Genomic DNA, 15,368 nt, shown 5'->3' on the forward strand with positions numbered 1-15,368 from the left:
TCTATTAATACGTTCTGCGATAACACGATAATAAAAGAAAACAGAAAAACATGATAACCTTGTGGAACGAATAATAATGGAATCGCGCTATAACATTTCAAACAGATGTGTGTCGGCAGTGCGCGGCGTACCGTTTGAAAGTCGACGAAATGTTGAACGTGGTTTATTTTACGCTGGGTCGACGTGGAGGGAGTGTGTTATGTAAAGAAACGGGCGATTTATCTCCGAAAAAATTGTGCAAGGTAAGAAGAATAATTTCCTGCTACGTTAAAGGTTAGGATTGTGAGCGAAACGAATTTCTAATAAAGTTAGAAAGTTCATTTTCATACAATCGTCAGGTACTTCTACGCACTAAACGCTTAACCTTAGAATTTTCGGAATTGTTATGCTTAATGTGATGGGTCTTATCTGTGGCGCAATCCGTATCAATTAAAATGGCTACAATTATACAATGTTATCTGACGACAGGATTGCCTCATATCTAAAGAGATGACAAATTTTTGATTATCGGACATCCATATTTACTAATTTTCCATAAAATATAATTTTGAACGAAAAACGAAAGTAACAAAAATAACACAGTGATGAAGCATTTTCTAATGTAAATACGGGCAGGTATTAATAGATCGCCTATTCCTTGCATAATATTGTTTACAAACAACCTTATTTTCGCAGTAAATGTTAATCTTACGATTTAATTAATTCGCAAGGTTTTACTTATATCAGTTAAATCATTCCTAAATGTGGAGATTATTTTATCAAAAACGTCACAATTGTAATAAATAATATCACACAACCCAAGCTTAGTTCTTGAAATATTTATTTTTAAATAAGATATTTTTGGCAGATTTTGTTTTCGCGCAACCAAGAGACTGAAAACATTTTGATTCACAGATGACTCTGATTAGCATGCTCTGATTAGCGACACCCTGACTTTCATATTAATGTTCAAAATTAGGTGACACAAATCCATCTTCCAGGTCATAACCTGCCAATTTTCCACAAAATCCCGCCGCTCTAAAATCTACCAAGACGTCAACGAAACCATCAAGGACATCCAAGATGGTTCCAAACTCCTGGTTGGGGGTTTCGGCCTCTGCGGCATCCCCGAGAACCTCATCACCGCCCTTATCCAACACCCCGCCAAAAACTTGACAGTGGTCTCCAACAACGCTGGAGTGGACGATTTCGGGTTAGGCCTCCTCCTCCAAAAACGGAAAATCAAAAGAATGATATCGTCCTACGTGGGGGAAAACGCGGAGTTCGAACGTCAGTACTTATCCGGTGAACTCGAATTGGAGTTAACCCCTCAAGGGACTCTGGCGGAACGCATAAGAGCTGGAGGTGCCGGGGTCCCTGCCTTTTTCACTCCCACGGCCTTCGGTACTTTGGTGCATGAAGGAGGAGCCCCGATTGCGTACGGAGGGGATGGGAAAGTGAAAATACCGAGTCCAGCAAGGGAGGCCAGGAAGTTCAACGGGATTGACTACATCATGGAGGAGGCAATAACGGGGGATTTTGCTTTGGTGAAGGCTTGGAAGGCCGATCCTTACGGAAACTTGATTTTTAAGTTAGTTGTTTAACTAGTGTCTGGATAGAGTAAATTTAGATTTTTAGTAAGTCTGCGCGGAATTTTAACCCCGCGATGGCCAAAGCGGCAAAAATTACCATCGCGGAAGTCGAGGAGATTGTGGAAGTTGGGGATATAAAGCCCGACGAGGTGCACCTTCCAGGGATTTTCGTAGACAGGATTGTGAAGGGGGAAAAGTACTTAAAGAGGATAGAACGACTTTGCGTTAGCAAGGAAGAGGGTGATAAGGAACCAGTGAAGAAATCAGCGGCTGCTCTAGTTAGAGAAAAAATAATCAGAAGGGCCGCCTTAGAATTTAAAGATGGGATGTATGGTAAGTAGTACCCGAGTGCTGAATTCAATTCATGTGGAGGTTTCAGCGAACCTTGGTATTGGTATGCCTATGTTGGCCTCCAATTACATACCAAACGATATGGAGGTGCTCCTGCAATCCGAAAACGGTATTCTGGGACTGGGGCCATTCCCCACACCTAAAAACGTAGACCCTGATCTTATCAACGCTGGTAAAGAAACGGTGACGGTGGTACCCGGAGCTTCCTACTTTGGTAGTGATGATAGTTTTGCAATGATCAGAGGGTAAAGTTACCTCAACTCTTCAATTTTAGTACTAATAGAGTTTGTAGGGGCCACATCGATCTAACTATGTTGGGCGCCATGGAGGTCTCCCAGTTTGGTGACTTAGCAAACTGGATGATCCCGGTACGTGTTGTTCTTCACACTTTTCCTATTAACGAACCCTTTATTCCAGAAAAAACTTGTCAAAGGCATGGGCGGCGCCATGGATTTGGTAGCAGCCCCAGGAACCAAAGTCGTCGTCTGCATGGAACACACAGCCAAAAACGGCAGCCCCAAAATCCTTGAAAAGTGCAACCTCCCCCTCACCGGTAAACAATGCGTCGACATGATCATCACCGAAAAAGGCGTCTTCAACATAGACCGCTCCCAAGGTCTCACTCTTGTGGAAATCGCAGAAGGCCAAACTGTGGAAGACGTGCAAAAATCCACCGCTGCGAAATTCCAAGTGTGCCCAAACTTGAAAACAATGCCTCAAATTTAAATACATTTTATTAAATATTTGTACATTATTCTCTAAATTTAGCCTTAACGAATGCGGGGAGGGGGATTAGGTACAGAAAGAGGTTGAAGATTACCATTCCTAGTGCGAAGGCAAAAGTAATCCCTATGTTCATGTCGGAGTCGAGGATGCCGTCGCTGAAGATGACTTCAGTCTTGTCTCTGGAGTACCGCTCGATGAGGAATTCTTGGCCGCTGGAGTAGCGGCAGTACCCGAGGTGGTTGTTAGTTATTGAGGTTTCGATAAGGTTCATGTTGGTGCAGTTGTGTTTGGAGTCGTAAGGGAGAGTCCCTAGGAGTTCTGGGATTGAGAAGATTTGGCGAGTGAGAAAGGCGGAGGCGTAGCGGGTTTGAGTGGCGTAGGTGAGGTAGTAGAGCCATTGTTGGAGACCTTTGATGGATCTAAAACCACCACAATTGAGTTTTTCGTACTTTCTAATTTTTTTTCGGTGGTACCTTAAAATTCCGCTACCCAAAGTAATGCAGATGCACGTGATGTAGATGCTAAATATGGCTGCCGAAAGCCGACTTTTCACCACCATTAAGATGGCCATTGTTTGTTGTTCGGCGAAAATGTAGCAAGCCCATAGTACTAAAGCGAAATAAAGGTACTGCAAAGGTTCGTCAAAACTTCCGACTAATCTGCAAAAGTACTACTACTATTAATATTTATTAACACACTTTAGTACTTACGGATAAACAATAGAACTTGCTGCCACCATAGACACAAACGAAAAAGGTATGGACACTAGGTTATAAGTTATAAGAAACAAGGTACCACCATACAGTCCCTCTTGCGACTCTTGAAAGTACCTCGTCCTGAAAGCCGGATCTAAAACCAAAATCAAGCTTTTCCAAACTTAGTCAAACTCACATAAGAAAATCGAGTTCAGTATTCCAAAAAAGTACGCCCCACACAGACAATTCAGTATGAATCCACTTCGAGTGACGAAAGTGTGTTGATACATTTTCATATCCCGGTAGAAAATCCACAGCAGAAAGAAAAACAAAGGTAGAAGAAGCAGCCTCAGGAACATTCTTAAAAGTCCATACTTCTGTATACTGACAGTACCTACTAGCAGCCGACTGAAACCCAAAAAAGTAAAATCGGGTAACTTATAGTCCAATCACGCTCACCTGTACAGCGTCCACCCCACTTGCCACGCCCCCGGCCGACTCACCAGCAAGGGTACTTTTCCCCCCAAAGTCCCCTCCATCGCATGATTGGGTCCACTAATCGACCCCTTCCTATACGCACTCCCCTCAATTTTAAACTTTTCCACCAATGCGGCTATTTGATGGTTGCTTTCCACGAATCGTTCTCTCGATCTTCTATCAACGGTACTCAGACATACTGCAAGAGCAAGTTTAGTACTCGGTGTGATGCAAATAAAGTACCTATTGTCACACAACTCACAGTAATACATGAGCGGGTTCTCGAGCTGCGGACAAGGAAATCCGATAGCGTTGAAATATTCCAACATTTGCCTTGTCCCTCCGGTATAAACGACGTCGCCGAGACATAAGTAAAGAACTCTTTCCAAAAATGGAAAGACATCCGAACGAGGTTTTTCCATTGTGAGGATTATGGCCGTACCGTATTTTTTCGACGCGTTGGAGAGTATAGACACGACCAGGTAGGTGTTTAAGGGGTCTAAATCCCAAGTGGGCTCGTCCAGGAGTAGGATAACCGGGTCTTTGATCAGCTGGATGCCGATCATGAGGCGGCGGTACTCGCTTTGAGTTAGGTTCTCGGTGCAGCGGTTGGCCACTTGAGACAGGGCCAAGTCGGCCATGACTTGTTTGACTTTGGATTTTTTCAAGTAGCCGGTGAACTGAAAGAAGGAACCGTTAAGGTGTATGCAGTACCATGTGGTACCTTATTATGTATTTAACAAGTATGAAGGAACCGAAGGTTATGATAACTGTCAGGGGCGTAGAGACAGACAAAACCAGTTATATCAAGCAATCTAATTTTTGTTTGAGACTTCCCTGAACCTTTAAATTTGCGGTACTTTCGGCTCGTAAAAAGAATATACGTATTGACATTTATTAAAGCTATTTTTATGTCGCACAAACAGGAAATTTGATAATCATCGTGCGGTTAAATGATAATTACACATTTGCGAGTTTGTCAAGCAAATACATCAGACTACCACAATTGAAAAGATACGCTTGAGAATAAAAAATGAATTTTTAGCTACTCGACTTGACTATGAGCAGCTGTATAACTGTGTCTTTAGTTTTTAACTTTTTCAGTAGATGATTACGAGTGCTAGTGGCCACATCGATATATTAACCAGTCAGAATCTAAATAGTTACGTAGTGGAGCTTCTAGATCATTTTTTGGCAGGATAATTTGAATTCGTGCGCAGGAGTAGGCAGAATCAAGTGGGCCGTAACCCGCGTTTTCGTACGAATTCAAATTTTCCCGCCAAAAAGTGGACCAGACGTTCCCCTACTAACTAATGTACGTTTTTGTTTAAAGAATCGATGAAAAAGTACTCTTTAAATATGTCAGATTTGTCTTTTAAATAATGAATCTCGGCTGCTAGTACTAGCAAAAACCAGACATGTGTAAGTGTCCTTTAAGACTTCAAACAACTCAATAACATTCGTCGCCTTTTCGTCCCTAATTATTAACTTTTTCGCAACCACTCACTTTCGTGGGGGTGTAGAACAGGGTCTGCTCCACCGTCAGTCCGGGAATAAGGTCACACTTATGCGTGACGTACCCACACCTCTGCTGGAATAAACTCAGGTTCATCGGATGGTTGTTGAGCAGAATTTGACCTCTCGTGGGTCCTTGGACTCTCCGCGAGATAACATCGAGCAGCGCCTTTTTGCCGCTCCCTTTCGAACCCAGTACTGCCATCACCTCCCCCGTGTGGACCGTCATCGACACATCCTTCAGGATGACCCCCGTCTTGATGCTGCCCATGAGCCTCTGCATGCAGGAGCCCGGCTCCACCTGCGGCAATCGTCCTAGAAAAGGTACTTTCGCAAAAATCGGTACTACCTGCCCCGAGTAGAAAACATTTGACAGTTCCAACACGTAGTCGCTCGAAATCATGGCGCACTCATCTCTTCCAGCAAACGACTGAGTGTCGGCTGCGGTGGAAAGGTGGAAGGAAGGTTTGATGGTGTGGGTACCCCTCCAAAAAGCCGTCGAATTGTGGATTGGTGCTAATGTTGTTTGGGTTCGGGCGAGAGGCGGTTTGTGGTTGATTTTGATTCGGGTTTTTGAAGAAGAGGACACAACGTGGTGGGTTAAATTCCGTTGTGTTGGCAACGTTCCTTACGTCAGAAAACCTAGTTTGTTGAGTACATCGGCATTCGGTAGTACCGCTTCAGTGGTTTCGCTGGGACAGTGCGTATTTTCGAGTCGGGGTTATTTGGACATGCAGGTGCTAGTGTGAGGCAGAGGATGAGACAATTTGGGGGTTTAGGACGAAGGCTTTGTCGAAAACCGCCAAAATTATGACCGGTGAGTGCGAGGTGTTGAGCAATTAGATACAGTTACGCTTAAGTGTCTTCTCTTTGTTTACCATAGAAAAAAATCTGATAATTGCTTCAAAAAGGTGAAATTTGTTTTGATTAACGAACCGTGGTAATTGCAAGGTTGGGACTTACAGCTTCGGAGATAAGACTTCAACGTAACGTCAAGGCAGTAACCTCTACAACATCCCGGATTAAAAACCAAAAACACAACTCGAAAGTGGGATGTGGTTACTATTACGCTCTCATTTACATTCATGTTATGAAATCTAGGTGTGCAAAATTAATTAATAAGTATAAACCTTACATAAATCGATCTAGTTTGATGGAATGTCTTTTACTACGACGACTTTCGCTCAATTTCGTAACCTTTATTGAAGATTTACTACTCGAGAAGCGTAAAATCGTCACTAAAACTTATTAAACGCGTAATTAAGCTCGTAATTCTTATTTAAATGTTGATTAGATAACGAGTAGCGTGAGACTTTATTAACTTTGATATCTTCATTATTCACGAAAATTTTTACAAACGGGCGATTTTCTCACATAGTTAAAAATAATTTAATTAAACAAAGTTATATAATAAAGGAGCAGGAATTTCAGGTATTCAGGACATTGACACTCCCAAAACACTTTTTCTGAAGTTGTTTGTTCGAATTTTTGTCAAACTGGCAAAAAATTTGCAGGTTAACGGGTCTTCTTTACTTAAAATTCAAACAACGGATTTTCCTTAAGGCCACTAATAACTATTAGGTTTATGTTAATTATTGCAACGTTCTAATCAACATGTTTTGAAATGTTGTCAATGGGTTTCCTGTTACACTTTGTCGGAGGAGCAGTTATGCGAAGAAAGGGGTCATTTCGAAAATATTTATTCGCAAAAGAGTATAAATAAAGGCAGATTTTTTCAACAAGTAAGTATTTTTTTGGGGAATTTTTCAGATTGTTAAAACCGAACTTTCTTTGAGTCACCGCAACAGGTGTATAATCCTTGTCATGATTTATCTTCGTAGGTGTCGCATACCATTAGATATTGCAATAACATTTTTCTTCTGTGTCATTCTTGGTTAAGAATTTTCTTCGTCTTTCACAATACCATTTATTTTTCTTCTTTAGGTCTTTTTCTCCACCTATCGCTCTTTCACTCAATCTCCTGCTTAATCTTCTTTTTCTATATTTAACATTTTATGGTGTATCATATAATCATCTTTATACCATGTTTATTATTGTTTCTTTACCTTGTCAGATAAGTTTGATGTTAGAGCAAATACCTATCTAATATCTAATGTAATGTTTTATGATGCTACAATGAAGTGATTATGAATACAATGGAAAGTACGCTTGCTACTACAAAACTAACATAATCAACAAACAAACGGTTTTTAGTTTTTATGAGCCTAAAGCGACTACTAAGTTTGTGATTTTTTTGTCAGATTGGCAACAGTAGCTGCCATCTTCTCAGTACATTTGTTAGACAATAATTCAGAATTGCCAACCCAAAAATTTGCTTCAATGACTTTTCATTAGACTAAATTTCTAAATTCTTCACATTTATTTATGTCGTATTGTGTAAAGTTGTAATTTGTTTAATTGTTACGTTACGACAAGCACGTTCCTGCTACATTTGCCGCCGTAAATGTTCCCGAACAATTTTCCTGCTTTCTTCTCTTGAACAAAATAGGAAATGCTAATATAAAATGTAAATCGCCAGTGTTAAGTAACGCAACAAGTTTTTTACTTTTACTTAGCACATAATAGTGCGATCAGCAGGAATTTCAAGAAATTAAAAGGTAATCTACATTAAGTGCTGCAATAAATTACCATTCAATTGTGCACGAATTCTGTAAAAAACTGTTAGCGATGAATTTCCTGCTGTCTCGTTAGTTCAACGTCTTTTTCAGTCATGCTAATTACGAGCGTGGGTTCTGCGAAATTTTTAACGTCGTTCCCTGCGAGAATTCGCACTTAAAAATTGCTAAAAACTGCAGGAATTTCAAGTCATTCCGAGGCAAAAACCGGACAAAACGCCATGATAAAGCTAATCTTCAACAACGCAGAGAAACGTAAAGCAGACGCTTGTTCTTCCATATTTATCAGCAGGAATGAGGTTAAACCAGCAGGAATGTAATCATGTGAAAATGCGTACTTCTAACACACTTCGACGTCGCAACGTCGATAATTTCGAAAGCTAAAGAATCCAATAACTTTTTCACTAGGTTCGCGTATCAAATCGATAAAGTACCGCTACTTCAAAGAGCTTCCGACGTCTTTGAAGGTTATTGTTTCTTGAGCGCCTCTATCTACTCTTTCTGTCAATCAACAAAGGCGCTTTAGTGTCAGCGGTTGTCATTACTTTTGTATCTGTCTTCTTACTGTTCCTTCGGCTTTATCGGTAAATCACATTCTTAAATCTGCAGACTCACTGAGTAAGTTCTTCAGCGGTCAGTGATACCAACCGTTGCGTTTTTATTACTTTGTGCACATCATATAAAGTGGATTTAATGGAGATTTATACAAAGATGTTCACTGTACCGGGCGAAATTTTGTAACCGGATTAATACATAAATGTCAGCGGCGGGATCCTGCAGGGACTCCTGCGACTTTATTGGAAAATAAGAAAATAATAATAATAAAATACGAAAAGATGCGGCTGCGTGCAAAACGTGATTTTACACAAGCGGATTGATGTTTTTAAAGTCGGCGTTTGGACATTGTGTGGTTAAAAAACAACTGGACTGGCGTTGGCTGTGATTTGCAGTTGGTGACTCTGTTCTGTCTACTTGCTGCATAAACTGTCAGTGATTAAATGTATGACGATGATTAACACAGCGGAACGCCGATAGCGTGTTAGTGACACCAGACACTACCCGAAGAAGTCGAATTTTCAACAGTACAAGAAAACTATTACGTGAGAAATACTGTAAGCACTGAGTAACTGCACAAGTCTTTATTGTTTAGTAAGTTGTGATGTGCAAAATAAGTTACAAAAGCAAGTAGGACGTTTCGGACAAGAACTGCATCTGTAGCGAATAGTGTTTTATTTGTATGATAAATGGGAGCATCAAGTGATTGTAGCCATCACAGTGGACCATCTGCTTCCAATTACACCTTCTAAAATATCACTTCTTACAATACGTTTCCAGCTTAACACATGTCATTGTTCCAAACTGTAAATTACTGTAAACACAAATCAAATTAAATTAGTAAAGGATAAATAGTTTCCATTCCGCAATTTCCTATCAGCTACCAAGGCTGCCAACTGTCATCGATAATTCATAAGTGGTTGGCAATTTGTTGTGACGTCACCCAGCCTCCGGTCAGCGTATGACCACTTCATTAGCATCACTTTAATAATAACAATAATTAACTGTAGGCCGATACGGAATAACAATACCATGAATCACACCATTGAAGGATGTTCAGCTTTTCCCCATTTCGCAATTACACTAGCAACAGTAAATGCAGTTCGCCATATGACACGACCCAATTTTCGTGTGGTACTACTGTGCACTCGCTATTAATAATGCAGACTCTTAACCTTGAAGAGGTTACTGACGGGCCACTGACTCCTCACACAATGATACCAACCATAACTCCTCAAACCCTCAAACCGACGAAAGTGACTCCGGGTTAACGCACCTGACTTAATATAGTTATCCGAGAAAAATCATTCACACGGTGCGTGCAACACTTCCTGCATTATTTGCATAATCTCTGCACGATATTTGTTGTTTAGTCGGTTTAGTGAGCCGACGCACGCCACTGTTTTTTGTGGCATTTTATTGTTTTGCATTGTAAATGTGTGTTTTTGTGTTAACTGCATTCCATGAATGGTTTTTATTTTGTGGGCTGATTTTTATGCAAATTGGGTACGACACGGCGATGGAGATAGGCCTTAATGGGCGATAAAAATGGACTGTGCGTTGGCAAAGCGGCGACTGTTTGCTAAGTAGACACCAAAACGTGTTGATAAGATGTTCAGGGACAAAACGTGAGGAGGATCCAAAATGTGCGCCTTAACAATAGAGGAGTACCATACGTGGAAAAAATGCACTGTGTATGGTTATGCACCATAGGTTTATGTTCTGTTGGTTGAGTAAGAGTACCGAAAGAATTCCGTCTGTCCACATCTGAAAAAATAATTGATTTACAGAGTAGTTGACTCAGGTACTATTGAAGTACCGATCTCAAGTGTGTGTGGTTGTTTTTTTTTTTGACGACATTGTCGTTTTGCGGCAGCAAATCTCTTCCACAGATTAGCCTCATTCTTGTAACTTTCCAAAAATCACGTTTTCCCAATTACTCGCCTCTAACAAAAATTTCACTTCGAGCTTCATTAAAATATTTTGCTCTTTCCTCATATTGTCCATCACACTTCGATTTCTTTTGTAATTTCTCTCGTTAAATCCACGTCCTACTTGTCCCCGACCAATTACAGATCGATTACACCAGCATCTGCTCATCCCGGTCCACCCAACCATACCAAACCGCTTAAAAATGACCAAATTCCTCGCTTCTGAGACAATGCGATTAAATTTCGAAGCTCGGACACATGGAGCAATTTGTATTCTTGCTAAACGTCTAACCCACTTTCAAGTGACCGCCGCTAGCCTCCGGTCGAATACTTTTGAAGTCAAACATAAACAAAATGATACAGGGTGCTCAGATAAGCAAGTAACGTCAAAAAACGTGTAACGCCCACTCGGACATCTGAACTTTACTCGGATATGCGACCTTCACACTTAAGGAGCAGCACCGTGTAATCGAATGCGTTACGGACTCTAAAGAGACAACATCCTCGACCAAGGTCTTCGCAAGAATGCGAAAGGTGGAGTCCCGGTCTCTTTCCGGACCATTTTTTGTCGCTTGTATGAAAATGAAGGGACATGTGTGATAGCGGCTTGAGTCATGGTCATGCATGGATGAGTGTGGTTTGATTGTTTTAGAGCTTGGAGGCCTGCTAGAAGGTGGTGCTCCTACGTGAGGAAGAGAATACCTTGGATGTTATGTCAACGGTTGTGTTAATCAGAATAATTATTTTGCGATTGCAATCAGGGGCTTTGTGTGGGCGTGCCGTACATGGCGCTGTGCATAAGAAGTAGTTGTTTGCGCGAAGGTCAAGGGGGCTTAGATAACTAAAGACTTAAGACTAAGTCGTTTAAAGGGAACATGAGAAATGTCAAAATGATTTAAGCATATATCACACACGATTAACTTTATGATACATTTCCCTCAAGGTATGACATTTACGAAGTACTGTGATGTGGAAATTCTTGGGAAAGTAAAGGTGAAGTCATTTGTTGTTATCTCATGGATCGTAAATTTCTCTGAAATGTGTTGTCTTGGTTAGTACCGGTTTATGACCTTTATGGTTTTTTGCAGACTGACGGGAATTTGAACCACGATGGTGCGAAGTCGCACCCCTTCCCAGGGGGGTGGCTCGCAAGGTTTCGAAATGGAACGGAAGTATTCAGTGCCTTCCAATCCAGATTCGAGGGTGTTTTCCGGTACCACCAGTGAGGATCTCCACGCTTGGTCCATATACAGGCAAAATCTGAACTCCGACTTCACTGACAGCGCTTTGGGTTCAACCGACAAGAGTCCTTTACCGTACGGAAATTTTCAACTAAGGGATACAACTGTGCAGTCGATTTTGACCCATCCCAGATATGGACCAAAGTATGTACGAGTTTAGACTACTGTTGAGACCCATTCAATTTTATGGACCGTTAATTTTTTCGCTAATTATCACACTTTTTGTTCTAAGCGTTATTAGAAATTTCCTCCAAATCTGTTTAATCCGTGACGTCTTTAAGAAACAAGATTTCGCGGAATTTCTCCAATATTTCTAATACGACCTCAACCTATTTTTCTGTTCTCTTTTTGAAACTCTGTTCTAACCAGAAGGCATTTTAGATCAGCTCTTGGCTCCAACATGTACACTTATTTGAAATTCGGACTTCCTCGCGTTTTCCCTCCAAACCATAACGGCTCCAATCGGTCAGGAACCCCTCAACATTTCCACAGAAACGCTTCCACAAGACCGCATACAAGGTATTTTGTTGAATCAAAGATCAGCTTCCAATTTTAATTTTTATTTGTTTAGAGGTATTAAAAGCGGAAGCCGCGGCCCCAGAGACGGCAGTTCCGGCTACGACAGTTCGGACAACGAAACAACAAACCAATATAAGCAAAACAGGAAGTACCGTTCGGATCCAGACTTCCGGATGCAGAATGCCCATCCGTCGTACCAAGGGGTAGGGCCATTGAAACTCTTTCCCACGGGCTCTTAATGGGCGTTTACGCGTCTCATTTAACCCATTGTGTAGCCACATTAACTTAACCACACCATTAACCCTAATTTATTGTGGCAGGTGTTGAAATAAATATAATCTAGATGAAAATATTTTTGATTCATAGGGAAGTCCACCAGGAATTCCACTGGCAGCGATGCAACAAGGTGGAATCCGCTCGTCCACCCAACAATGGAACCGAAATAAAAGCATATCAGAGGCTAATTTACTGGCGACGGAATACGCAAGGGGGTACCACATACCGACGCACCCCCACATGAGAGACCCGAGACGAAACAGCGTGGCGGAGTTCGGCCACCACCACGACTTGATGGACCACAGGTTTGCCGTCCATTACCACTTTCAAAGTCTTTAAATTTAATTTTAGCCACATGGTACGACCCGTTTCCAAAGCTGAAAGCCATTTATCAGTACCGACTTCCAGAAGGGGTCCTTCGGTAATCAGAACTGACTATTTAAGTCAAGACGAAGACCCGGGTACTTCATTCATCTACCCGCACCTACAGGTACTTCGTACACAGCTATAGTACGAAATCGTCATATTGTTATCCCCAGGTTGGCGGCGTTGGCGTTTGGCCCAAATCCTCCTCCTGCTTCTCCTCCAAACAACACCTCCTCCTCAACGACGTCTCGTTCGAGATCCGCGGCGGCGAAATCATGGCCATTATGGCAACGTCCGAAGAAGAAGGCACAGCTCTGCTCGACTTGGTGGCCGGAACCGCCTCCCCCGTCGTCGGTGACATCATTCTAAACGGACAAAACGTGAAATCGAACGCTTTGCGTTCTCGTGTGGCGTACGTGCAAAGTGACCCTCATTTGTGTAAAGACATGACAGTGATACAAACCTTGCGGTTCCACTATGATCTCAAGAAACCCACCGATAAGTTAGGATACTTGAAAATCGATGCCATGGATAGGGTACGAGCTTTCACACCGGTACCACAACACACTGTTTCTTTTTTTGTAGATTAATGTGTTAATCGAGGATTTGGGTTTAGAGCAAGTGAGGAACACGAAAGTGGCGGCGATGACGATTTCAGAACGACGAAGACTGAATGTGGCTTGTCATTTACTGCTCGATACGGATATGGTGGTGCTGGATCAACCCACTAGAGGGATGGATATCTTCGATACGTTCTTTCTGGTTGAGTATTTGAGGCAGTGGGCGAATGGGGGTGCGGGGAATGCGTTGGGTAGGATTGTGATCTTGACGCTGCATCCTCCGACGTACGAAATTTTTACGATGTTGTCAAGGATTTTGCTTATTTCGGCCGGAAGGACCATGTTTAGTGGAAGGAGGCGGGATATGTTGCCATATTTTGCTTTGGTGGATTATCCGTGCCCTTCGTTCAAAAACCCGTCAGATTATTATCGTAAGTGTGAAGATTAGCACGAAAGACGAAGAAATAGGTTTATTTGTAATTTTGTAGTTGATTTGGTAACACTTGATGATCTGTCGGCGGAAGCTATGCTTGAATCGTCACAAAGGATAGAACAACTGGCTGAAGTGTTTAGACAGAAGCAAGAACCGATGAGTGATCCAGGACCACCGTCAACCCTTCCGATGACTGTTAGAACGTCGAATTGTTTCGTGCAAGGGTTTGTATTGTTTACGTAAGTACTACCAAACGTGTTTGATTCTCGTTTTATTACGACTATTGTAGAAAATCTATGATCTACACCCAACCAGCTACTTTTATCACTTGGTTGACCCTTATAGTCATCGCAGCCAGTCTTTCTCTCATCATAGGTGCAATATTCTGGGATGTCCCCAACAGCGACCCTCAACTCAACCTAAATGATCGAATCGGGTACCACTATAGTGTGATGTGCGTCATGTCTTGGCCACTCCTTCTCCTTCTAACACTTTCGGAAGTGCAAAGAAACAAAAACACGGTGGATAGAGACATCAAAGATGGCCTGTACACCAGACTGACTTACATTACATTAAAAGTAATCTATCGCTAGAAGCAGTACCACCTAATCACAATTTTTTTCCAGAGCATCATCAATCTCCCTCCTTCTCTCTTCATCTGGTTAATTTATCTAGTGCCAAGCTACTCCATGTCGGGTCTCTACATGCAAAGTCTCAACGACTACCAAGGCTTCTACATCTACATCGGCATCATGCTCCTCTACCTAATCTCCCTCCAGCAATTCCTCCTAGCCTTCACCTACTTGATCCCGCTTCGCGATACCGCGGCTACCATTTCCTCCATTTTCCTGACCGCCTTCTTTGTCTCTTCCGGTTACTTAATCCATTTCCGGGATCTACCTAATTACCTGAAATGGTTGGAGTACCTCAGTCCCACCACTTGGACCATGCCATATCTGCTAAGTCGCGAACTATCTCCAGAGGCTATCTCCAGTAGTTCCGCTTTAATGTACTGTAGAAACAAACAAGTGCAACATCAAGACATTATAGTGCAGTTACCGTGTCCGACAGGAAATGGTACCCAAGTTTTGGCGAACTACGGATACGTGACGTCACACTTGCAATTCCACAACTATGGAAATACTCCGGTAGCTTTAGCCGTTTTTTATTTGATTTTCTTCGTTGTTGCGTGCTTGGCTTTCTTGTGTTGTCGGCGGACGAGGCCGAAGAGAAAAGCGAGAACTGATGCGAATAAACCGTGACTTCGATGAGTGGGAGGAGCTTTTATTGTTATTTATGTATTTAGTACCTTATCTAGGTTTATATGAACTACGTGCGAAAATAAACGTCTTTTCTATATAATGGGGTGTTTTTTAAATACAATTTCTTGTTTACTACGAAAGAGATAAGAATACTGTGTGTCGGTAACAAAACTGTAGAGTTCCATTTTGAGATAATAGTGTTTATTAGGTTGCATACCCTGAGAGTATTGCTGGTTGCCTAAATCTGCCCAAAC

General features: G+C 41.9%; 3 protein-coding genes and 1 long non-coding RNA gene across 4 annotated transcripts; 2 read left to right on the forward strand and 2 right to left on the reverse strand.

The window, feature by feature from the left end:
- The first annotated feature begins 78 nt into the window (after nucleotides 1-78).
- Nucleotides 79-2,671, forward strand: LOC135139263 (succinyl-CoA:3-ketoacid-coenzyme A transferase, mitochondrial). Its single transcript, XM_064069435.1, has 6 exons — nucleotides 79-242; nucleotides 981-1,570; nucleotides 1,618-1,904; nucleotides 1,951-2,167; nucleotides 2,215-2,290; nucleotides 2,340-2,671. The coding sequence occupies exons 1-6, from the start codon at nucleotides 150-152 to the stop codon at nucleotides 2,646-2,648; spliced, it is 1,572 nt and encodes a 523-aa protein (XP_063925505.1). The 5' UTR covers nucleotides 79-149; the 3' UTR covers nucleotides 2,649-2,671.
- On the reverse strand, nucleotides 2,639-5,769 carry LOC135139254 (ATP-binding cassette sub-family G member 5). Its single transcript, XM_064069422.1, has 8 exons — nucleotides 5,685-5,769; nucleotides 5,328-5,636; nucleotides 4,083-4,500; nucleotides 3,803-4,019; nucleotides 3,540-3,751; nucleotides 3,359-3,497; nucleotides 3,122-3,307; nucleotides 2,639-3,067 (listed from the first exon to the last, which is right to left on the reverse strand). The coding sequence occupies exons 1-8, from the start codon at nucleotides 5,736-5,738 to the stop codon at nucleotides 2,674-2,676; spliced, it is 1,929 nt and encodes a 642-aa protein (XP_063925492.1). The 5' UTR covers nucleotides 5,739-5,769; the 3' UTR covers nucleotides 2,639-2,673.
- A 290-nt stretch (nucleotides 5,770-6,059) lies between these two features.
- On the forward strand, nucleotides 6,060-15,214 carry LOC135139247 (ATP-binding cassette sub-family G member 8). The gene is made up of 11 exons (XM_064069410.1): nucleotides 6,060-6,152; nucleotides 11,546-11,842; nucleotides 12,080-12,217; nucleotides 12,270-12,420; nucleotides 12,584-12,798; nucleotides 12,845-12,983; nucleotides 13,033-13,395; nucleotides 13,445-13,850; nucleotides 13,908-14,091; nucleotides 14,142-14,430; nucleotides 14,479-15,214. The coding sequence occupies exons 2-11, from the start codon at nucleotides 11,568-11,570 to the stop codon at nucleotides 15,112-15,114; spliced, it is 2,796 nt and encodes a 931-aa protein (XP_063925480.1). The 5' UTR covers nucleotides 6,060-6,152; nucleotides 11,546-11,567; the 3' UTR covers nucleotides 15,115-15,214.
- On the reverse strand, nucleotides 9,185-9,672 carry LOC135134453 (uncharacterized). Its single transcript, XR_010281314.1, has 2 exons — nucleotides 9,558-9,672; nucleotides 9,185-9,508 (listed from the first exon to the last, which is right to left on the reverse strand). It is a non-coding gene; the product is annotated as an uncharacterized LOC135134453 (long non-coding RNA).
- Nucleotides 15,215-15,368: the final 154 nt, after the last annotated feature.

The sequence above is a fragment of the Zophobas morio genome, unplaced genomic scaffold (assembly GCF_036711695.1).
Source record: "Zophobas morio isolate AGI-343-1 ecotype UQ-CSIRO unplaced genomic scaffold, CSIRO_AGI_Zmor_V1 ptg000004l, whole genome shotgun sequence".
Classification (NCBI taxonomy): Eukaryota; Metazoa; Arthropoda; class Insecta; order Coleoptera; family Tenebrionidae; genus Zophobas; species Zophobas morio.

Bases quoted from the DNA above. Each gene is read 5' to 3' on its own strand.
- LOC135139263 (XM_064069435.1), top strand. From the start codon at position 150: ATGTTGAACGTGGTTTATTTTACGCTGGGTCGACGTGGAGGGAGTGTG. The intron at 243-980 runs GTAAGAAGAATA...TCCATCTTCCAG, and splicing joins CTCCGAAAAAATTGTGCAAG to GTCATAACCTGCCAATTTTC. The intron at 1,905-1,950 runs GTAAGTAGTACC...TGGAGGTTTCAG, and splicing joins ATTTAAAGATGGGATGTATG to CGAACCTTGGTATTGGTATG.
- LOC135139254 (XM_064069422.1), bottom strand. From the start codon at position 5,738: ATGATTTCGAGCGACTACGTGTTGGAACTGTCAAATGTTTTCTACTCG. The intron at 4,501-5,327 runs GTGAGTGGTTGC...TCCTTCTTTCAG, and splicing joins TGTTCTACACCCCCACGAAA to TTCACCGGCTACTTGAAAAA. The intron at 3,308-3,358 runs GTAAGTACTAAA...GTACTTTTGCAG, and splicing joins GCAAGTTCTATTGTTTATCC to ATTAGTCGGAAGTTTTGACG.
- LOC135139247 (XM_064069410.1), top strand. From the start codon at position 11,568: ATGGTGCGAAGTCGCACCCCTTCCCAGGGGGGTGGCTCGCAAGGTTTC. The intron at 11,843-12,079 runs GTATGTACGAGT...AAGGCATTTTAG, and splicing joins CATCCCAGATATGGACCAAA to ATCAGCTCTTGGCTCCAACA. The intron at 12,799-12,844 runs GTTTGCCGTCCA...ATTTAATTTTAG, and splicing joins CACGACTTGATGGACCACAG to CCACATGGTACGACCCGTTT.